At 37.0% G+C, this 25,055-nt stretch overlaps 2 protein-coding genes across 4 annotated transcripts in view; one reads left to right on the forward strand and one right to left on the reverse strand.

Annotated features, from left to right (window-relative positions):
• The window catches only part of LOC131435050 (G-protein coupled receptor Mth2-like), a 91,707-nt gene that overhangs the window by 27,687 nt on the left and 38,965 nt on the right, over positions 1 to 25,055 (forward strand). For all 3 annotated transcript variants that reach the window (XR_009230430.1, XM_058602526.1, XM_058602527.1), the window contains one exon: positions 6,724 to 7,464. Coding sequence is in view for 2 of the 3 variants with exons in the window: in XM_058602526.1 (XP_058458509.1) it covers positions 6,976 to 7,464 (489 nt within the window). In the remaining variant the exon portion in view is untranslated. The remainder of the gene's footprint in view (positions 1 to 6,723; positions 7,465 to 25,055) is intronic.
• On the reverse strand, positions 15,922 to 16,766 carry LOC131435051 (uncharacterized). Its single transcript, XM_058602528.1, has one exon. It carries the CDS (start codon positions 16,734 to 16,736, stop codon positions 16,023 to 16,025), a length of 714 nt encoding a protein of 237 aa, XP_058458511.1. The 5' UTR covers positions 16,737 to 16,766; the 3' UTR covers positions 15,922 to 16,022.

The following is a 25,055-nucleotide window of genomic DNA, read 5'->3' on the forward strand; positions in this document are numbered from 1 at the left end:
CGGAAGCTGGATAATAGCTGGATCAACTTAATCCCGAGTGATGGTGCAATGATGAGTCGAAAATTAAGTCAATGAAAAAGTTATGTGCACTTAGCACGAATTAGGCTAGATTTTTTTTTCTCAAAATTAAATTTTTTCACCTTATTTTGAGAGAAAACTGAATCTGTAAAACGTGTGGGAAATCTGGAAAGTTAAATTGGTATTGCTAAGCATTGATCAGAGGAACACGAAATGGTAAGAAAATAGTATAGTTATGAATATTAAGAGCAAATTTGCGTCATTTCGCCATCCAAAATTTAGCAATAATGGGTGTACGAACTCGAATTACATCACTTAAATCGTTGTAGCTTTTTACTCATAACTGTTTGTTTGTGCAAGTGACAAAAAATGTTTAAAATAAAAAAGGCTAAGACAGATAATTATTTTTGGTAAATTTACCATTGAAGGTAATTATTTGAGCTTACTTGCAAAACCCTACGCCCTTGCAAGTGGCCTTCCGGCAGTAAACCGGAACATTTACCATGATGGACGAAAACATGCGAGTAGGCAGTATTGAGTTCTTTGTTCGTTTTATTGATCAATTCCTCCATCAATCAAGAGATGGTCGGGTATAGAAATTCTTATACCCGAACCCGAATTATAAAAAAATTAGGGTGGAAAATATTCACATAACTTTTCACGTAACTACGATTGGTCAATTTTTTCAAATGAAGTAAATGAAGTAAAGAAAAATATGCCAGGTCTGGTCCTAGGCGCGAATGTCAAAACCCCTTGAATCAAATTGTTTATTTTTCGGAAGAACTGTTTTGCAATAAAAAATTCTCGTCAACGTGTAAACATATTTATCTGAAGTACAAATGGTCGGGTAATCGATCAGAAAAAAAATTTGCCCGTTCCCGACCCGTACCCGAGTGAGTAGTAAATTTTTTACCCGTACCCGACCCGTACCCGATTGAAAATAAAAAAAATTACCCGTACCCGACCAAAACCCGTCGGGTACGGGTCGGGTTTCGGGTAACATACCCGAGACCCGACAATCTCTACTCCTTAGTTTTCGTGACAAAATAGTTGAAGTAGATTTTACGCTTCAAGTTAGCCAAGAAATTCTCGATGAAACGCTGCTGGGCGACTTTGTCCGGGTTCGCCGGCTTGGGTACAGCATCGATATTCAGCTGCTCCATCTCTCCCCAACGATCGCTTCGAGTAGTGGGCCGATGCCAGATCCGCCCAGAAAACCGCGTCTTCGTCCTTATAGTATTTCCCCTTTCACGGTCAGTCCGGAACGAAAGAAGAACGACTTTGACATCACCTTTTCGCTGATTGTCAGCCACAACAGCACAACGCAGAAGGCTGTGGTGGAAACAAAACAACAAACGTACAAAGTTCAAAAGCCCTGAATTGCTATGAGCAGAAGAATACGGTGGAAAGATCACGTGCATGGAAGCAACGTACGATAATTTTTATGTCCCAGAAAATGTTAAAAAGCAGAAGATGTGCAAAAAACATAATTTAGCAATGAATTTGCTCATGTGGAAAGCGGAGCATTCCATTTCGTATAACCTGTACAAAAAATATACATAAAAACCTGTTTTAATCCACTTAGTGGTGTAATGATGCCTTTCTTATTTCCATTTTCTTCTGTATATTACAGCAGAAATTCATGTTTCATAACATTGACATTGATACACTACATTTGAATTTAAGTTAATGAAAATCTATTCAATCATATTTGAGAAAGTGAAGTGAACTCCATTTTATCATATTTGATTATTATTGCCGGTACTTCCGAAAGCTGGATATCGGCGTAGTGACATGCGGTTCATTTAACCATACACTAACATGAACTACAAACTTTTTTACGGTTCTCTATGACGATTTGAATTTTGGAAAAAAAAATGTACCGGTGGTCGAACTTGGATGAAATTCAGCAAATCATTTATGGGACTATCAATGGTTTATTTGGTTACAGAGTCTCATGGGCTGCAAACTAGAGAAAATCACTAGCCAATATAAAGAGCTTATGAACATAGTATTCCTGAAATTGACGTTTTCATACTGAGCACCCTATCTCCGGAACCAGGGGTTTGATCCGAAAGAAAATTGGGATATTCTTATGGCATCTTAAGAACATCCATCTCCAAGAAAAGTGAGTGACATTTTTTTCACATTTTTTGTGCATTATTTTCACATTTTTTATGCATCTCACCCTGTAATTCCAGAACTGAAGGTTGGATCGAAATGAAATTCCGAAACTTTATATAGGACCACGAGACCTTTCATTTGAATTTAAGTTTGTGAAGATTGGTTCTTCCATCTCCGAGAAAAGTGAGTGAAATTATATTCACATTTTGAATGCACTATTTCCATATTTTTGGTGCATATCAGCCTATCGAGTTACTTACCTTACCTAACAGCTATAGGCCTGGGGTGTCCTTTGCTGGCTGCTCGTCGCCAGCGACTCAAGGCACGAACCATTTTCACTACGTGAGCGGTTCACCTTCTCATAGAATTTCCGTGTATCATTTGCGCGGTCTTGATCTTCCTAGTGGCGCTTTTTCCTCCGGAAAACCGTGTTCTGTCTGTTCCGTGCCTGTCTGTATCGTCCCTCGTTCGCTCTAGTGCGGTGTTGCAGCATCCTCGCCATTGCTGCATTCTTCTCTTCGACCAACTGCTGACATTTACCGTCAAACCAGTCATTTCCTCGATTCGATATCCACGTACCTAGAACGGTTGCAGCAGTGCTACTCACGGCGGATCTTATATTCCTCCTGCCGTCTTCAAGAGTCGCCGCGCCAAGCTGCTCTTCCGTTGATAGCACTAGCTGCAGTTGTTGCGCGTATTCCTCTGCAGTACGAATGCTACATAGCTGCTCGAGATTTAGTCCCGGCGTTTCTGTGCGACGAGTATTGTGCACCGTCGATAGTTTTGAGCGCATACAAACCGCGACAAGGTAGTGGTCAGAATCAATATTGGCACTGCGGTAGGTGCGGACATTGATGACGTCGGAGAAGAATCGCCCGTCGATGAGAACGTGGTCGATTTGATTTTTCGTCTGTTGATCAGGTGATCTACAGGTGGCTTTGTGGATATCTTTGCGGGGAAAGAAGGTGCTTCAGACTACCATTCCTCGGGAGGCTGCAAAGTTCACGCATCGTTGGCCGTTGTCGTGCCTCGTTACCTCGTGCTCTCCAGCCCGATCACAAGCCTGTACATTGCCTCCCGGCCTACCTGATCATTCATGTCGCCGATGACAAGTTTTACATCCCACCGTGGACAGCTGTCGTAAGTTTGTTCGAGCTGCGCGTAGAATGCTTCCTCCTCGTCATTGGGTCTCGTCTCATCTGGGCAGTGCACGTTGATGATGCTGTAATTGAAAAAAACGACCCTTGATCTTCAATACGCACATTCTATCACTGATTGGCTGCCACCCAATCACGCGCTGGCGCATCTTGCCCAACACTACAAATCCCGTACCTAGCACATGGATCAATAAGTCCCGAGACTAAAGTAGAGATGGCGCTCATAGTAAACCAGTAACCACGTCTTTCTAGAGTACTAACCTTTGCTTGAAACGGGCCAAAATTTTAAGTCGATCCGACCACAAACAGCTGAGTTATCGAGGTTGGAGTAAAATCGTTTTGCAGTTTGTTTAAAAAATGGAAAAAAACCGAGTTTTGTGGTTTGATAAAACATTGTTTTTTAATGGGTAAAAACACCGTGCAAGCGAAACAATGGATTGAAAATTGTTATCCGGACTCTTGTCCATCAAAAGCAACGATTTGTCGGTGGTTCGCCGAGTTTAAACGTGGTCGTACCGACACAAATGACGCGGAACGCTCGGGTAGACCTGTGGAAGCCGTTACACCGGAAAATGTGAGCGAAGTGACAAAAATTATAATGAAAGATCGAAAAGTGAAGCTCCGTGAGATTGCTGAGATGACACAGATATCACATGGAAGTGTATTTACTATCCTTCATGAAAAATTGAGCATGAAAAAGGTTTTTTCCAAGTGGGTGCCGTGATTGCTTACGATGGAACAAAAACAGCCTGCCACAAGTCGACGATGAAAACAATGGCGAAATTGAACGAATTGGGCTTTGATCTGCTTCCCCACCCCCCATACTCGCCAGATTTAGCCCCCAGTGACTACTGGCTCTTTGCTGATCTTAAAAAAATGCTCCAGGGAAAAAGATTTGGCTCAAATGAGGAGGTCATCGCTGAAACTGAAGCTTATTTTGAAGCGAAAGATAATTTTTTTTATAAACATGGTATTGAAAAATTGGAAAAACGTTGGAACCATTGTATTACCCTAAAAAGTGATTATGTTGATGAATAAAAAAAAAATTTTCCAAAAGAAATGTTGTTTCCATTGTTAGTCTGGGGACTTATTGATCCATGTGTTAGAACGCTGGTTGTCCCACAGCTCTGGTAGAAGGTAGCCGTTCGATCCCACATTTCCACACCTTCTGTCCCGTCCAACAAAGTTCCTGCAATGCTACGACTTCGAAGCCGCGGATTTAAAGCTCATCATGCATCATTCGGTCGTATCCTGGGAAGCCAAGCGATTTGCAGTTCCATGTGCCAAGCTTCCAATCGTAGTCCTTATTTCGTCGCGTAGGTCTTTGCCGATTATTCCGAGTCGTATTTATATCCTGATTATTCGAAACAAGTGTTTTCCGGGCGGCTTGTTAGGCCTGCACCAATCTCCTGTCTCATCGGAGGGCCATCGTGTCAGCACTGTTTAGAGTCCCACACTGACACAAGGACGGTAATCAGCCGCTCCTAACATGGACAACAGACGCTGTTTCGAGCCGCCCCAACATGGGGAACAGACGCTCGGATAGGCTTGCTCTCTGTAAAGAGAAAGTAAGCGCCCCCTTCCCTGTCAGCATACGACCAAGGTCCCACCGGAGTTGGTTACCCGATCTTTCCTATGGTTACTCGCACCCCAGCCGGCACCGCGGGGAGGTAGGGATAGTAGTTACTGGACAAGAGGCTATGAACCACATTGGGGCCTGAATTGTGCATTGTCCAGTCGTTTACAACCAGCCAATCGAGTTGGATACATATGAAATTCCGGAATTTGGTTGGAACCATGAGACCTTTAATTTGAATCTTAGTTTGTGAAACTCGGTTCTAGTCGGTAGTGATATTAATTTCACATTTTTGGTGCATATCATCCTGTAATTTCGGAACTAGAATTCGGATCTAGATGTTATTCAGGAACTTGGTATGGTACTATAAGACCTTTCATTTTAATCTAAGTTTGTGAAAATCGGTTCAGCCATCTTCAAGAAAAGTAAGTGACAATAATTGTCACACACACACACACACACACACACACACACACACACACACACACACACACACACACACACACACACACACACACACACAGAGACATTTGCTCAGCTAGTCAAGCTGAGTCGAATGGTATATGACATTCGGCTCTTCGGGCCCCGATTCAAAAGTCGATTTTTGCAGTGATTGTATAATCTTTCTATATGAGAAAGGCAATAAATGCCTACTTTCAGTTTTAAGGTCACACTTTTCTGGTTGGATTTAGCATCGTGGCATTAGTCGAAAGATGTTTTGGAGTAGTACAAGGATAATGAGCTCAACTTCGTACCGAAAGACTTCAATCCCCCGAATGCACCGGAACTACGGAAGTGCTTCTCCTAGGAAGTGGAAGATGTGAAGTTGAAATGTGGAAGATGTAAAGTTGAAATGAATTCCCGCGCAAAAAAAGTTGAATCAAACGAACATTCCTCCCATGGTTGGTGGGCTTGAGGGTATTGCAAACATCATCAGATACAATCGAGTAGCGTCACAATTTAATATAAATATATTTTAATTAATGAGATATGGAACGACTTAAATAAGCTGTTGATTGCATTACACTCCAACATCCGGGTTGATTGTATTACACTCCAACATCCAAGAACGAATGTTCAGGATGAAAAGCGAAATAGAAGACTCAGTATGCAAATCGATGAAATTGATTCTCTTGTGAATCAAACATTGTGATCTGATCATCGGTTGAAGATAAGTGTTCTGACGGCTGATGAGTTTCTACAATGTTCAATCTGTAATTTGCACGGAATTCGAATGACGATATTATATAGCATGCAATGTGTCGATCTTTTAAAGAAGTTTAAAATTAAAAGCGTTGTTTCAATTAACGATCTCTTAACGATTTGGATAACTTCTTAAGTATGATTCAAAAAATCATTATGGTTTCAAGTTAATGAAATATGAATGCAAAAAGAACAAACGAAAAAAATGTTTTCACCAACCCGCTGCAATGTTTGCCCGAAAACAGAACACTCCGTTCCGTTCGTTGTTCGTTGACCACCTGCAGGTGATCTTTCAACGGATTCCGCTCCTCTCCGGACAACTGAAGCGGCCGTAAAATTTCTACACCATAACTGTGGCAGACAGGTGTCTGTTGCCATGTTTGTTTATCATATGCATTCTATAAGCATTGATGGTTTCCATCTGACAAAAAAATTACCCGGGAAATGTTTCAAAGCCAACCATTTGAACATTTTCCGGGCAGGTTCAATGTGTATCTTTATCGAGCGAAATGTATCGTGTGTTGGCAATTAGTTTTATATGGATTCATATTCGTTGGTGATGTTCCCAATATACACTTTTAGAATGTTGAATCGGCTGTTTTTAGTAACTTTTTTTTTATTGTTTTATGTTTTTTTTTTCAACAGATCTGCCTCAATCAAGAGAACGCCGAGCAGCGACGGATGACCTGCTTTACCGGAGAGTGACTCTTTTGGATCATCGCTAAAAGGAAATCTTTTTTTTTGCAACAACAGTCGCGTTCGTGGGTGGAGCTTTAGCAATATCGATAACCATGATTTAGCTGAGCAGTTTAGTGTTCATATAAACGAAACAGAGCTGTTATCCATCGAATACCAAAATAAAGCAAAAGCAAGCACCCCCGCGGTAAATCAGCGAAGATGAATCTGAAGAATATCTGCTCGGTTTTGGTGGTGTTCAGTATTAAGTACATTAGCTGTGATAGTTTGCCGTGTGATTTCATCGATTCTGTGAACATCACCGACGGAATCCGAGATGAGATGGGAAACATCATTCACAATAGCATCCTGTACAAACCCAAGTACTATCGGACGATCGATTACGATTACGAGAACTTCTCGCAGAAAAAAATTGTGGCCAACTACATCCGGGGATGTCCCTGTGCGGTTCGGCTGTGCGTTCGAATGTGCTGTCCCCGGGGGCATGTGTTTCACCAGCGAAAATGTGTACCCACCGACGTAATGCTGGAAGTTCGGGTCAACACAACACTCTTCAACTCGCAGCGTAGCTACGAGGTGATCGATTTGGTACAGAATCCGATGTATGGCTTTCTGTACGGGAAGCCCTGCGAGTTTGTGTACGAACTGGATCCAATGGAGGATGAAGGGGACGAGTGGGACTTTGCAAGGGTGAGTACCGATCGGAGATTGTTCACACGTGAGCGCGCTTAGGGTTTAACTGATTATGACTATGAATATTTAATTGGACTTTAGCGACTAACGATTCGCTGCGATAGAAATTTCCGCTGTCGTGAGTAACGTAATGAGATGCAATGAAGCCGTTGAAATCAGTGATACGGAAAATCACACGATGTAGAGTTTTCTGGGTCATTAGTTAAATGAATGTTTTCAAAGTGTACTTAAGCTTCCACATTAAAAAAAAACACATTTTCTATTTGAAATCAGTAGAATCGTAGCATTAGTGAAACAATTGTCCTGAACACTAAAACAGCAGAGGAAACCGTCAAACAGAAAGTATAGTTCTCCAACGAAATGTAGAACTGGGAATTTGATAATGATGTTGTTTTAGGAGGATGACCATTAGGGTGGAACAAAATATTGATTTCAGCTCCACCAAACTTTTCGTATTCCCTTTGGAACTCATAAGCACTATGCAAAATTTTAGCTCGGAGAAACTATATTTTCGCACCCGAGGTTTAAAGTTAGTACGGGATTTAGTATGGAGAAATTCACTGTTTACAATAAAACCGACTGGAGATCAGTGTTTTGCTTTGTAAAGTCGTAATTTTTTTTCGAAAAGTATGATTGGTTACTGTTCTCTTATACAGGGATGTTGAGAAAACTGAAAAACAGTATTTGAGGCGAATTTTTCCAAAAATTCTAAATATGATTCAAAGCGAATTTGCAAAATTTTCGCCATTTTCTTCATGCCTCGTGTGTGCTGTTTCATACAGTACTGGTGTGGGAAATACACGGTGGGATTGCTGATATATATCGTGAGCAAATTCATATGAGAAGCAATGAATCAAAATAGTAGCAAATTGGGCTTTTTATCGAAATTGCAAGCATCATCAGATACAATCAATTTTCGTTACAATTTGATAAAGATATGTGTTACAGTTTTTAGCTTCATTATTGAATTAAATGAATAAGATATAGAACGACTTGAATAAAATGTTCATTGCATTACGCTCCAACATCCGGGGTTGGAGAGGCCGGTAAGGCTTAACTGAGCTCTGTTTATGTTTCATTTTCATACTACCTGCCCTTATTACCAGTGTGAAGTGGAAATTAAGTAAAGTGAACGTATCCCAATTGGTTTTCACACGATGACAGCAGATCAACAGTAAATCAAGTTCATCTTTGACGTTTATTGGTGGTTTGTGTACCAAAGATTACAATGGAATGAGACGTAATATTGCGAAATAGAATAAAATAATATATACTGAACATGTGAGCAAACCACTGATAGCTTTCAAACGATGTTCATCCAGTTTATTTTGTAAGGTCGTCTGATGGGTGAGTTGATGTGTGAGTGAAATGTAAGAGGAAGTGCATGCAAGAACGGTGATAATTCATTGATTGAAAGGTAATCGGTAAAAAAACATGGTGACTCTATTAATGAGATGACTATTGGTACATTACCCTTAGTTAAATTCTATTAGAATAGAAATAGTAACTGAATGTTACGATGTTTATATGTGTGTATATGTGTATATGTATGTGTGTATGTATGTATGTATGTATGTATTTATACATGTATGTTTGTTTGTACGTATGGATGTATGCATGCAGGGTTCTTTTCATTTCTCTCTAAGGGACACGCTAATGAACCATTTTTGTATCTCCTCCGCCTGTTTCATACCTTAAAAACATAATAATTTAGTAAAATAGAATATCAGAACTTTTAATCAGTTTTTATTGTGATTGAATAGTGACAATGTACGTATCAAATCTAAAAGCAGCTTCCAAAGTTGGGTGTTAAAAATCCCAACTTCCATATGGCTGATGACGCAAAAATAGGGAGGAAATCATCAAGATTGATATCAACATTATTCCGATTTGTTAGTCTGGCTAGTTGATGATCAAAGTCATTTACGAATTGATAAGTATGATAAGCTAAAAAATGCCCAGATAGGTCAAGGTGATATTTTCGAAATTTTCTTTAGCTTCCATAAAAAGCCCTGCACAGGGGTCCAAAACGGGAAATTAGCGTGACAAAAATATTTTCACTATTAAATATTAGTTTTTTGTAGATTAAGTCTTCACAGAAGTTGTTTGTAATCAAATGGCGCTCCTTTTGATGACAAAAGTTACTAGGGTGGTCCTTATTTCGATGGAAATCTGAAATCTAACTTTCTTAATTGAACTCAAAAATGATTTTGTTGTACAATAAATTTGTAGGAAATTTTATTTTCAGCAACTTTGCTGAAAAAAGTACCTCTCTAGCTTTTTATTTGATCGAGTTACATCAATTTTTCCGAATAAAAGTAGGGGGCTCCTGAAAATTCACTTTTTTTGTTCTAACTTTTTTGTGAAACTTTCTACGGAAAAGTTGTCTTCAGAAGAGTTGTTGTACTGATCATTGCGCACAATTTTGTTCAGCTAAGCTTTTTCATATGAGCTACCAGTAAAAAGTTATGATAATTTTTTCATCAAAATCTAGTCAAGCTACAAATAATAATATTCATTAGATGCCAGATCGATAAAAATGTATCCTATGCGATTCCTGAAAGGTCATAATATAAGTAAAAATTTAAGAGAAAATTGGGAGGGTGTTGTTTTTTTAACTTATTTAAATTAGTTTTAAAACTACCTTCAAAAACTCAAAAATATTGCATAACTCTTAAACGCCTTAACGTATCAACATACTTCCTTCAGTAGAATGATAGTATCAAATTAGTTCTACAAGTGTTCCATGCATTGTCCTTCCGAGAAATGAGACACACAAAAACTACACAGAAAAAAGTTATTAATTTTACAAGTGACAGAATTCTACAAACGATTCAATTCACAACTACTTAGTTTTTTAAATGACGCAATGTTCCACCCGCACAGAATTTTACACGCTCCGAATGTAATTTGCACTCGGCTATCAAGCGCTGCTTTATGGATTTATATTAATCAATTATTATAAGAACAGATATGAGCTCTGCGGTTCAGTCGAGTAACCGATGTGCTTGTGATTTAATGTTTCTCGGTTCAAGTCGCGCTCTGCTCTCGATCTTTTTTTTTATTTCATTCGAATTCAAGACATGTAATTTTCAAATCACTCAATTTTACGTGTTCTTTAATATAAATTTGTATGAAATACGACGCTCCATTTATGTGCATCTTATAAGATGTAAAATCACAGGATTTTTTCGAACTGTGTAAGTTAGAACAAAAACGTGCTTAATCCACCTAGAAGTGAGATGATACCTTTTTTTTATCAATCCGCATGTGTTTTTTGCATAAATATTCTTCGGTGTTTCAGTTTTCATGACATTATTTTAATGACCGTCGTTTTAAGCGGCAATTTGAGATTTTAATTCCTCATTACTCTGTAATGTCGAAACTGCAAATCGGATCGAATTTGAATCTTAACGCGTGACAATCGATTAAATATTCCATAATATGTCGAAGTAATTTCCACCTTAGAGTTTATGGTTTTTCACGGTACTTCTAGAGCCGGTATTCAGGAGTTTTGAGTCCAATTTTAAAGCTTTTCGGGATTGTCATCTTCTATATCGGTTTGAATCCTATAATTCCAGAATCGGAAGTCGGAATTGGATAAAATTAATTAATTTTGTCTTTGTCGAATTGGCTTTGTTTTGCGAAAACGATTGAGCTTTGAGAAACGATTCGATACTGGAACCAGAATTCGAAAATCGGTGTAGCCGAAGTCAGATAATTTCACCTGAGTAGCTGTATAGTTTACATTTGTTTCCAAATGTTTGAAAATCAGTGTAAATGTTTGAGAAATCGTAGTGCGAATTAAATCCGAATCGAATACTGAATACCTCTATAACTGACATTAGTATATTTGGTTATCGACTATCCAATTCTGCAAAACTGATAAACCTGATTAAAATATTTGTATACTAAAATAAACATTTGTATACTAATCACCCTGTATCCCCTAAACCGGAAGATGGATCGGACTGAAAACAAGATGTTTTATAGGATTTTACGACCTTTCCTTGGAATCTTGAATGGTTCTTAAATTTCATTTGAATTTTAGATCGGCTCAGCCATCTACGAAAAAAAATTAGTAACACAATTTTAATTTCGTTTCACATACCATCCTATTGTTCCGGAACCAGAAGTCAGATCCAAACATAATTCAGGAACCTTGTTCGGGAGCATATGACTTTTCATATGAATCTGAGTTTGTAGAAAAGAAATTTTCCGAGAAAATTGAGTGAAATTATTTGTCACACACGCATTTGCTGATCTCGACGAACTGATTCGAATGGTATATGGGTGTTATGTTCTTCCAGCATTTATTGCTGTAAGTAGTTTAAATCAATATAATTATGGAATTGCTATCAACTCGAAAAATGCTGCCATCATCTAGTTTACATATGTCATATTCGAACGATTATGTTGCCAAAAACGAACCGTGCTAAAATCGGTCCGAAGCAAGTTGTCAAGAAAAAGGATGCTGTACACAGTCTTTTTGGTACTTAGAAACAATTGTATGTAACAGTATAAAAAATCGTGTTTCACGTTGCTCCCAAGCATTTCTTTGTCATACAGCGCTCAAAACTTCTACTGGTGGAATAGGGAGAAAAGTCGCTTATACAAAAATGTCGATATCTCCATTGAAAATGGACGGATTTTAACAATCTATGGCTTGTTGGATAGCTATTACCGTGTGCAATCTAAGTATAGAAACATATTCTGTTTTTAAGGTCAAGTGTGACAGATACTGTCAAAAAACTAAAAAATTTTACATAAAACTTCGTATAACTCAAAAAATAAACATCCGATCTCAAAACCATTCAATAGCGTTCTGGGTGACGGGGAAACCAGCCATTTCTGAGATCTCCACCTCTTAGTTGACAACACACATACACACACACACGGACATTTGTTCAGTTCGTCGAGCTGAATCGATTGGTATATGACATTCGGCCCTCCGTGCCTCGGAAAATTTTCTTAAAGTTTGAGCGAATTCTATACCTATTTTTATATATATAAAAAAAGGTAAAACATTTATTTTTGTATATTTTGTTTATCTTGGAAATAAGACCATCCGTGAATGTTCACATCTTGCATTTCAGATAAGCTTATAATAACATTTATAAGGGAAAGTGTCTACAGCAAGTGAAGCATGATAATTTATAAAAATTATACATACTTTTTACACAACTTAGTTATGGTCTTAAGAATATTTGCAGGGAGCAGATGTAATAAGGGGAGTTTAATGTAAAATTGATCAAATTTTCCAAAAACGATAATGCTTCCTATTTGCACTTCCAAGAATCATAAGGATCTTTAAAGAGGGGTGGATGAAGTCAGTGTTTCAAACAATGGGGGGTTCAAAGGGTCATTTGTTTATATGATCGAACAACTCCGAACTCCAAAACAACGTAAAGTTATACCACCAAACTTAACACAAATGATTCTTGCTGTTCATGGCTGCGCGAAATTCAATATTTTTGACTAGTACAGATATTTATTGAAACTAAGAGATGATCGTATGGATATTTAAGCGCGGGAAAAAGCAGCAAATTTCTCTTTTAAACAAGATCTACAGTCATATATTCTGTATGTTAACTCGATAACAACTCTGAAAATTATCACCTAACTTGGCGCAAGTACTTTTTCGATTACAGAGGTAGTCATGACGGTATTATTTAAATATCAAGGTAGGACGTGGTGTGTCCCAATTTTTATTGACGAGCTCATATATTCATTGCAGAAGTAAACAAAACAGGTTGACCCACTCGAAACGAGCCTTCTTGGGAAATTTGATATACCATTTGAATGTATCAAGCTTCATTTCGACTGACATCTTGTGAACGACCTGTTTTGCATGCAGCCTCGGGATGCGCAATATTTTCGTCATGGTGAATTTATTTAATTGATAAACATTTCTGTGTCATTCAAATTTAAGTTGAAGATTTTATCAGGCGGAATATTCTTATCGTTGTTGTATTTTTTAATTAAACAGGTTTCAAACTTAAGTTCATTCACCACTTCGGGCAAGAAAAAATTAAAGGGTTGTATGCAAGACACGACCGAGCACGATTACATTAGAAATGAAATAATTCTAAGGTATCCATAATAAATACAAAAATAAAGATGATGGTGGATGCACTAAACAGCGACAAATTACAAACTTGCTCTAATTTTTCATTTCAGAATTTTTGAAAATATCCTTTAAATGAAAGTCAATTATGATGATTTCAAAGTTACTTAATAGACCAATTTTGGATACGAACAACCTCAAGATATAAATCTGGACAAAAGAAACGATTTTATATCGAAATAATTTTCAAGACAGAGAACGTACAAACTTATTTATTTTATAAACAGCGATTAGAGAAGATTTTATATATTTTATGATAAGGCACTTGTTGTTTGATGTAATTGATAATTTAACTGAAACTGGCGGTGACCCGAGTTTAGTGAGGATTCAAATGATACATGTAAAATCGCAGAACAGCTTATCTTGAGTTTATCTCTAATACTACATTTTATTGCATCTGATAATTTTATATATGTGAGTCTGTGTATTATTTGTACTAAGCTCCGAATCTTTTGAAGCGTTTCCTGGTGGGAAAACAGATTTGCATTGCATTGTTTTTGTTTTTGTTTTTGTTGTTCTCTTCTATAAGATTCCAAATTAATTTCTAACTAAGCAATTAGGTTACACGATTGTTGTTTAGTTCAATAATAGGGCTTAAGGAATTATGCTGAGAGATATTTCATTGTGTTTAGGAACATTTAATTAAAAACAAGTACCTATGATTATCATCATAACACAACTTTATACTGAACCAATTTGCGCGCCACCGCGTTGTTCGTATGTAAATGGAGATTCCTGTATGCACACTACCCGTTGACAAATTAAAACATTTTTAAACTTTTTCAAATCAAGTTAAATGAGTCAACAAATCACAGAGATACAAGCGCTTCAAATTAGATTCGAAAAATCTATCGCCGATGGGTAAACTAAAGCAGAAATGTATTCGGGCATATATTTATAGATTATCTTTTGTGTTATAGTTCATACTGCGCAAATCGGACGAGAGTTTGACATCATTCACTGCGACTGTCATTGGCTCGTGAAAACATAGGTCAACTCAATCCAATCTTTCAATGGTATGCAATTGAAATACTTAAATGACGTTACCGCATAAGTTTTAGTTAGATGTTTTCAAATCGCTTGGCAGTTGAATTATATAAATTCATCAACAAATGATAGAGTTATAATCGTTCAAAATTATGACAGAAAAAGGTTACGCGGTTAGTTTTGCATTTTTTTTTAATTGACACCCAGTCTCGTACAGTGAAGAGTTAGCAAAAGCGACAATCCAACGAGCGAACGCATATACAATCTAGTCATCACCTCACTGGACGAGCTAATTGTTTCATTCACTGTCAAGCATCAACTGAAATCAAGAAATGATTTGCAGAATACGCAGAATGATGCGGTGTTTTTATGCATGACGCAAAGCCTCATATGCCGAACAAGAAAATGACGTCAATTTGGTCAGCTGGGATTGGTGGATGAAAACATAGGTCAATTCTAACCATTTTTTCAATAGTATGCTATTTAAATACTGAAACGACGTTATCATACATGTTTAAGTTAAAAGTTTCCGAATCGATTGGTTGTTAAATTATGTCAATCTATCAACAAATGACTGAGTTATTAACGTTCAAAATTATGACTCAAAAAGGTTACGCGGCTATTTTTGAAACTTTTAATTAACCCCCGGCCCCGTATAGTGAAGAGTAAGGCATTTTTAATGCCAAAACTTTCTGGTCCTATGTGCGGGGTTGGGAATCGAGTCCAGGCTGCGTGAAAGGCATCGACTTACGCATCATGCTGTGCCAGTCCCATTTTTTTGTACAATAACATAAAGAACAAAGACAATTTTTGAAGTATTTCATAGAGTGTCGTAAACTGTTACAATTTTCTTAAAGTTTATCTCGATGAAGGTTTCATCATCATACAGCCCGCTTGTTTTGTTCTACGTCACGATTTGGAGTCACCTACTTATTGAAAGTCGACAGTCCGTCGTTTAGCTCAATGCCGGACTGAAGACGACAGTTTGCTTGCTACAACATCTCTGATGGAAATGCTAGGAACAACAGGTCACTCTTCTTAACGTTTCTGCGGTTTTCTATTTTCTTAGTGATTCTTAATGACTGCCGACAAAACCATTCTTCGAATTTTCTAATCCCGTTAGTGACAGTTTAAGCAGGTCGGATTTTTGCAATGCGCGAGCAAAACTTTCACACGTCATTTCTCTTGCTTCTAAACAGCACATGCCACACATACCCATCTTTAAAATGAGAAGTGTGCAGGTCAATTTGGTGGATGTTTCTTTTATTGTCTATTTGATACTTCACATTAATACCATTATGGCCAAAGTTCAAACATTTGTTAGGAACGGTGAATTATTTTCTATGTATTTAAGGCTGCAGTCCGGACACTCTAATAACGACAATTAAAACGAATTTAAAACTACTCTCTCTCAAACGAATAACATTACTCAACAAAGCTTCTAAAGATATTGTTTCAATTTGATAGAACTATATGCTTGGGGCTTTCCAGCTTTGCCAGATCCAATTTTAACTTCTTCTTTGCCACGATGTTTGACATCGGCTTCAAAGCCACGCTTCGCATCAGATTTGTACATGACTAGTCTTTGCGATCCATCTGGCTCAATGAGTGAATATTCTCCTTTTACGAAATCTCCATCACGGATTTCCCAATGGTTCTTGTGATCACCGGTGGAGTGATCCTTCACAGTGTATTCGAACTGATACTTTGGATAGTGTTTATATCTGTTCTGCCTATTGTTAGAGGAATCTAGCTCAATTTGCTTTCTATTTTGTTGTTGTCGGCTTTGTGATCCATCCACTCGTTGCTGGTTTCCACCTTGCCGTTTGTTTTCAGTTTGTTGAAGCTTTCCTTCAGTGCTATCTCGCTCCGATTCATTATCTACTTCCGAACGACCTTCATCCAGCGAATCTGTTTCATTTTCTGCTTTATCGCCAGCTGTTCCTTGAGCATCTTCAGCTTCTGCCACTGACATCATGTCACCAGTTTCCGACTCCTGTCGAGTTGAGTTAATCTCATTCTTCTGTATGTCAGCTGCAATAATCTTGAACGGAACATGACGAACACGAGTGTAGTATTTCGTCTGACTGTAGGCTATGCCTGATCCAATTCCAAGAACAATAAGAAGGACAGATATGATCACCGATGACTGCATACTTTGGATGAAATTCTAATAACACTTTTACTTTCTCGTTCAAGTAGCAAATCGAAACTGATACAATTTCATCGGCAAGCTTTTTTATTTATATAGATTCTGGTGTGACGTTACACAAGAAAAGCATTCATTCCATTGCTGCCGATCAATCAAACGACTAACGCAAAATATTAATATACGATAAAATGGGCTCGGCTCCCCTAAACGCACCCGATTCTGTTTCAGCAGAAATGCGTTAGTTCTGTCGGCATGCCACACAAATCAAGTTGGACATCGCATCATCGGTTCTTTGTGGGGCGAGAGCTTCGGGTTTCTGAAATAAAATTTTTCGAACAACGCCGGTCTGCCAACCCGCCAAGTGCGCCGATCGGCGTGTCAATCATTAATTTGTTCGATAAGTGTTGATGCGTTGATGGTGGTACACCTGTTAACGAAGTGTTAACAGTGATTTTGGCTGCAACTGAAGCGGAACCGCGGCGTAGACGCCGGCACTGGTTAAGACAATGTTGTTTATCGGTGTTTGGTGGGCAATGCAATGCAACTACAATACTGTTGCAACCCGGACGTCTCGAAGGAAGGGGTCTGAATTGAACACGCATAGTATCGGTCACGTTTTGGATGTTATCACTAGACATTTCGAGCTGTCTGGCCGAGTTTTTTTGGGATCGATGCTTATTTGGTTTTGTTATTATAAGAATGACTGAACTAATTGAACTCTCGTAATTAATCTGAGTTTTATGAGACTTTCTAGGGTATTCTAAAGTATTTGCTAAAACAGACACATTTTCAACCGTCATAAAAAGTCATCAGACTTCGCAAACTCCGATTTGGATGGATAGTGAGACCAATTCGACTTGAGATTCTACAAATTTCAACGCATGTTTCCTGACACCCTGTTTTTTTCAAATCGCTGTAGTTGAAAAACTATTGCTTGTGCGAAAAAGTATCTAAGAAGAAGTCGCAAAAATCAATTGAGCACTTTAATAACTTAAAACTGCAAAATAAGTTAAGTATTTTTCCAAAAAATCAAAAACTCATCGAAATAATGGAATAACAGAAAGCATTTGTATTTATTTTTTTGTAATATTTTCATTCTATTACTTTGGTTAAAACCTACATTTGCGAATTTCAAGAACAAGCTTAACTTAACTCAGAGTTAAGCATTCTTCCGGGAATGCAGAATGGAGTCGCTTTTGTAAAATCTCTAAATCAGGATGTAGAACGATTTGTTTCGTTATGTTTTGTGCTGTTTTCCCACCTCCAACTCACTTCACAATTCCCTTCCATGATCCTTTTATCTTTCCCTTCCCATCAGGAAATTGATGAGAAGCAACGACAAGGCAAAAATCTCCAAATAACTAGGGGAACGTGCCACTTGAGCCAATTAGTTCTGTTTCCTGATTCCAGTTAAAACGATTTTCAAGAACTAGCAACTTAAAGTTTTTGTTGGAATATTCTTGTTGTTTCGATTTTGTCGAAATAGCGCAATTCAACAAAAATATGCGTTGTTTGAATTTATGTCTAAATACCTCAAAAACGGCTATTGCAATAAAGAAAGTCATATTTTAAATTATTGCTTTTTTGGGGGATAACCTTTTTGTGCTAGGACTCATAATTAATTTCATCTTTACGTTTCGTCTTAGGGCGAAGCCAGAGAGAAAGCGACAAGCGGCGCGAAGCGAAATTTTACAGATCAGCTATCATCCCCGATAGTAATCGTCGGTGATCTCTACAGTCATATTCATAAATGATTTTTAATGATCATTCGTATCAGCCATGCAGCGTTTTTCACTAGCAGATGATGATATTCAGATGTCGATAGTGCAATACGCAATAGCAATATGCAATGCAAAAGCAGGAAAATATAAATTCATTCTGAATATCAAGTATAGAGACAAAAGACTTAGTTTTAATTCTAGATTTGATTTACTTCTGTTTTTAAACCCAATTAAACGTTATTTAACATGAATTCGATTTAAGAAGTAACTGGAGTGCAGGGTTTTGCGCAGCGTTTGAACCAGCTTTCTGCTGAGAAGCTATGCTGACTATGATAGAACGGTACACTAAAACCTCAATTTACGCGAACTTAATTTACGCGAATTTAATTTACACGATGATCGCGTTAAAAAAGGTTCTTGCATAATGAAGGAAATCTTAATTTATATACACATACAAAACAATCTAACATGCTTCAGGGGATTTAATATTGTGATATGTACGTTGATGAATTGTTTAGTTTCAAAGAATCTAAATAATATCGTGGGCATCCAAGAATTTTTTGGAAAGCAAATATTGTATATAATCACTTTTATATGACTATTGTGTGCGGTCTGTACTCGTAGAACTATTTACTGAAAATTGACGTACTGTTTGTTATAAGATCTGTAGAAGAACTTGCACATCCAAAACCTCCTCGGAAAAAGCCTTAAGGTCTACCAACGTAACCGATGCTCCATCCAGAAACTACATGTACTTCAGGCGTTAAGATTTACCAGTGCAACAAAGTAGATTAACGAACTTATCGTTATCGGTCCATATCCGTAATGTTACATGCGATCAATAGGACAATTGTGATCAGAGCTTAAAATTGTCGCGCATTCTCAATAATAGAATCCAATCCAACAGACTCATTTTCAATATTTTACTGTCTCATTCGTAAATGACCAACAACAGAACAAACGAAGAGAGACGAAGCATTTTCGTTTCTCATTGAAAAAAAGAGAGAGAATAATTGCCAACGTCACTTTTTCCTCTATGACAAGACGAAACCAAACTAACGTCTTCAGGGAGCGTCAGCAGAATTTCAATTTTCATTTTTTCATCGATGTATTGAAAATCTGTGACGCTTGGCTATTAATAGTGAATAAAATACGACAAGCCTATTTTGAGTCAATAAGAGTGATTTTTATTAGCTCTGATTGTGATTACTCTAGGTCATCCAAAAACTATCTGTAATTGTACCTCTACGACTATGAACAGCATTGAAAAATTATACATAAACTGCTGAATGCTAGAGTAGATCTTAAGACCTGTTTTCACCGAAGTTCATGGACGACTGGGAACCTACCAGGAACAGCTATAAATAGACAAATAAGCAATGTGTTGCTCTAAAAGCATGAATCACGAGAAAAAAAGGCATTAGCCGTTGTAGTTCTTGCTGTGACACAGTGTATTTCCTAAATACAATACTCCAAGTAGTTCTTGGATATTGGAACATCTATTAAACATTTCCATAGTCTCAGAACATACTCAGAGGGTCATCAGGCTCTAAAACATCGGACGTAGTACACATAAAAAAAATCTGAATTTTACAGGTGACAGAATTCTACAAACGATACAATTAACAACTAAGTAATTTTCAAATGGCGCAATATTTCACTCGCACAGTATTTTACAGGCTCTGAGTGTAATTTGCACTCGACTACCAAGTGCCGCTGTATGGATTTATATTTATCAATTATTCAATGAACAGTATGAGCTCTGCGGTTCAGTCGAGTAATCGATGTGCTTGTGATCTAATGTTTCTCGGTTCAAGTCGCGCTGCTGCAATCGATCTTTTGTTTTTTATATCATTCGAAATCAATACATGTAATTTTCAAATCACACAATTTTACATGTTCTTGAATATAAATTTGTATGAAATACGACGCTCCATTTATGTGATTTTTTCGAGCTGTGTAGGATTTATGCTATTTACACTAAAATCAAATGAAATTTGAAAAACCTTTTTTCACACGAAAAATTTGAAATAACGCGATGCATTATTGTTTTAATTTACGCGAAAGTTAATTTACGTACCCCCGGGCTCTGCGCGTAAATTGAGATTCCTGTGTACTTGGTAGAGTGCCCTTCCACCGGGCTGGTTTGATCGCTTTTTTCTGTTCGCTCCTGCGCTCCTGTTACTTCTTTGTATGGAATTCAAGTAAATAATGTTAATATTTTTGAAACTGCTCCATGAAACATGCTTTGTGATGTCTTTTTTAATAACACCTTGGAATATGATTATCATGTTATTATCACGTGTTAGTTTATAGAACATCACTATAGTGATATTGAAAAGGATGAGATTTTGTCCATACTCTTTTCGAGTCATCGTTGATTTTGTGGATGCCTAAAATTGACAATCGATTCCTAAAATTGGGCATGATTTTTTTCAGCGGTAATATTCTATAATTTGATATTTTCGCAACACTGGTTGAACTGTTATGCCACCTGTAGTTCAACATAAACCGCTAGGCAGACGTAAAGCTATTACTATTTGCAATATACTTATTATTTGCAGCGAAAACCGAAGTCCTTTCTAAGGACTTTGCACTTCGGTGCAAATGATAAGTGTATTTCAAATACACCCAAGCCTCCGTTTACGTAAACTTTTTTTTTACGTTGCCTCAGTTTACGTAACTTTTTACGAATTAAGTCCCAAATAACGTAAAAAGAGGTTTTTTTCTTAGGTCTAAGACGAAACGTAAGAATAATAAGTTATTACTCATTTAGGGGTTAGCCAAATTTTGTGCTAGGGCAAATAACCGTTTTTATTATTTTTACGTTTCGTCTTTGACTCATCAGAGCAGAGCAGTTCAAATTGAACTGCTTAGTGCTAAACTCGGCAGTTCAATTTGAACCACTAAGCAGACGTAAAGTTTCTGCTATTTACAGAACACTTTTTGTTTTGCAACGGAGTGCAATGTTTTTTCTGACGTGCCGAACGAAAACGTGTTTTCGACTATTTCCGGCCGATGCAGGTTTGGTCATTTAGGGGTTAGCCAAATTTTGTGCTAGGGCACATAACCGTTTTTATTATGATATACTGATGAGTCAAAGACGAAACGTAAAAATAATAAAGTTATTACTCTTTATCTGTAAAATCATATTAAAACAGTTAAAAGACTAACATATTTTTCATCAAAAGTTTCTCAAATGTTTTAAAATTGTTTTAGCTGAAATTTGTTCATTAAAAAAAAGTTCAAACTATCGACAAATATTGGTTGATTATAAACAGGCTCAAAATAAAAGTATTGTAATATATTAAATTAAGTTTAAATGTGATTATTTTGAATTTCCTATTTGTGGTTTGGTCTTTAGATAAGCATTGGACTTTTTCTGGGTATATTTTTTTGGAGTACACTCCTAATATCCAACAATTTCTTCTTAGACACTTTTTTGTGCGAGTAACCGTTTCCGGTTTGAAGAAAACTGGCGTAAATCTAAATTTTTTGAATTCAATATCTGAACATTTCCTAAACGGTCATGTCTAGGAGTATGATCTCTAGGAGCCAATTCACAATTTGATCGATATAATAGTATATTAGTGCTTAAATGACTTTTCTAATGAAAAAAAAATTAAGGTCTTAAAAGCACCTTTGAATTGTTTTTGTTAAAATTTCTTTTTTAAAAAAGCACTGATAAAAATTACGTTAAATGTTGTACATTGCGTAAAAGAGACGCACATTTCCTTTCTCTACAGAAAGGTAATAGCTTAAGAAACCGACTTTTGATCGGAGCTGCGGAGACCCATAGTGTTACACACCATTCGACTCAGCTCGACGAGATCGGAAATTGTCTCTGTGTGTACGCATGTGCACCTTTTCACGTTTTATCCTTTTGTATGTAAAAATAGGTATAGAATTCGATAGTTTGAAAAAATTTTCCGAGTATCATATACCTATCGATTCTGCTCGACGAACTGAGCAAATGGCTCTGTGTATGTGTGTACAGAATAAAGAGGCGTAGATCGCAGAGACGGCTGAATCGATTTTGATCGGACTAGTTGCAAATGAAAGGTCTTTTAACCAGCCAGAACGCTACAGTTTTCGTTCCTTGATCCTTTGTTTACTTTTTGAATTATACGAAGTTTTACAAATTTTCAGTTTTTCTACAATATCTCTCACAATTGATCTTGAAACAGAAAATGTTTTTTAGACTTAGATTCACGGTTATAGCTATCCAACAAGGGATAATTTGAATTGAAAAACCCTTTTTTGTATGTTTACGCAGAAACAGCTTGAGCAAATTTATTTAAACTTTTTTAATATTATAAAGCATCATTTGAACAATATTTAGTTATATTTCCGTATACTAATATTGAAAAATAAAGCGATAACAGAGTATTCCCCAAAACCTCTTTTGAGAATCACGTTGCGCGGTGAACACGATAACTCGGCGTAGAATTATCTGAAATCAAAAATTTTCTTAAATTTACTTAAAGTACGAGTTATTTCTCCACCCTCCCTCGTTCTCAAGTTATTATTTTGATTTTTCAACAGCTCGTGGCATATTTATGCAATAAACGTGATCTTACGCTAAATTTTCCACCAATGTTGAGTTGAAAAACTACCATAATATGAAAATGGAAAAATAATTTCGGAACCGGAAGTCGGATCAGGTTGAAATTGCACAGTATAAAGACAATGAGAGCTTTAATTTGATTTGTGAAAATCGGCTGAGATATCGAAGTGAGTTCCGTTTTTAGAGATTTTCTTCATTATTATCGGTACATTCGGAAGCGGAAACCGGGGACTACTAGCCGCAAAGTAGTTTTATTTATCCACTGATCTGCCAACTAGATGAATTTAGCGGTTAGTTTTATCGAAATGTGCACCTCGTTTTGCCTTCGTTTATGAAAAAAATACCCATGAAATTAAAAAATTTCACTAATCGCACTGTAATGCGGGAACCGGAAGTCGGATCTGGATCAACTTTTAGGGGATTTTTTAAAGAATTTCTGGACTTTTTATTTGCTTCTTAGTTTGTGAAAATCGGTTAAGAAATTTCCGACAAAATTGAGTGCGCACTTTTCAGTAAATTTGCACATATTTCCTTGTAATTCCGGAACCGGAAGTCGGATCCAAATTAAAATCAAAAAAATTGTGTAAGGCCATAAGACTTTTCATTTGAATCTAAGTTTGTGGAAAACGCTGCAGCCATTTTTTCCTTTTTTTGGTGCATATCACCCTGTAATTCTGGGACCGGAAGTTGGATCCAAATGAAACTCAAGAACTGTATATGGAACCTTATGACCTTTAATTTGAATCTAAGTTTGTGAAAATAGGTTCAGCCATCTCTGAGAAAATTGAGTGACATTATTTGTAACATAAACACATACACACACAGACATTTTGTGATCTCGACGAACTGAGTCGAATTGTATCTTACACTCGACCCTCCGGGCCTCGGTTGTAAAGTCGATTTTCACAGCGATTGCATAGCCTTTCTATATGAGAAATGCAAAAATCAGTTTTTGGTCCAATTAGCCTCTCTATCTACGATAAAATTGATGGTTTGCATAATATAGATGTCCAAAGTTTCATACAAATCATATCAAAACTCTTAATAGAGACATTAGCACTGCTAAAAGTTAGTTACTACATAGCAACAGATTTTGAGATGTTCTAGACGGGTAAAATGCTTACTTTATCGATATGAAATCTTACATCGAGGAACTGCCGGATGATATATTCAGTTAATTCAGTTCCGAAAAGACAATGTTAGTGAAAAAAGTTCTGTTTAGTAAAGTATTGAATGCTCAAAAAAGGAAGGGAGTGTAAGTGCGCTTTATAACACTTTTCCCCTAGTTTCACTTCGAGATTGATCGCACGAATGAAAATTCACAATGAACTAAAATTATTATAAAAGTCAATTATAGAATGGAAGTTATCCATTTTATAATTGGCATAAATATCTAAAGAAAAGAGTTTTTTTATATAACTGGAGTGATTGGGGCTAAACAGGACATCAAGAAAAAAAGCAATTCTAAAGATACCTTAAGTTCAACCTTTCGTGAGACTGACTTGTAATTAATTTATATACAATTTTTTCACATTTTCTAGATTAATCTTAAGATGTGGACTTCTTTTTCCAACCTGACCTTTTATTTTGTTATCAATGCATTATTTATATTTTGGTCTACCCTGAAGGATTCCTGGTATAAATTCGTGCTGTTTGTGTCGGATGATTTATGAACCTATGAAATATGTAAATCGTGCCGCGTGTTGCAATCGATCATCGGTTCTAAGAATCAAATCTGAAACACTGACGGTTACCCTTTTATTTTAACAACCACGGCTGAGTGTTGATTGATTAACTAGGAACACATTTTTAGAATTTTCGTAGAATTCCATATACTGTAAAATCCATTTAACTCGTGGATCCAATTGTCACGCACGACATTCGTTTAATCGTTCTGGTGTCACGTCTACTAATATCATGAGTTTATTGCCGTAAACAATGCTGTTGTTGATGATTTTAATCGAGAGGAAACAGGTTATACAGGTAGTCCCTCTTCTAAATGAATCAGATGACCTTCTACCGAACCGGTATTCA

The sequence above is a fragment of the Malaya genurostris genome, chromosome 3 (genome assembly GCF_030247185.1).
Source record: "Malaya genurostris strain Urasoe2022 chromosome 3, Malgen_1.1, whole genome shotgun sequence".
Classification (NCBI taxonomy): Eukaryota; Metazoa; Arthropoda; class Insecta; order Diptera; family Culicidae; genus Malaya; species Malaya genurostris.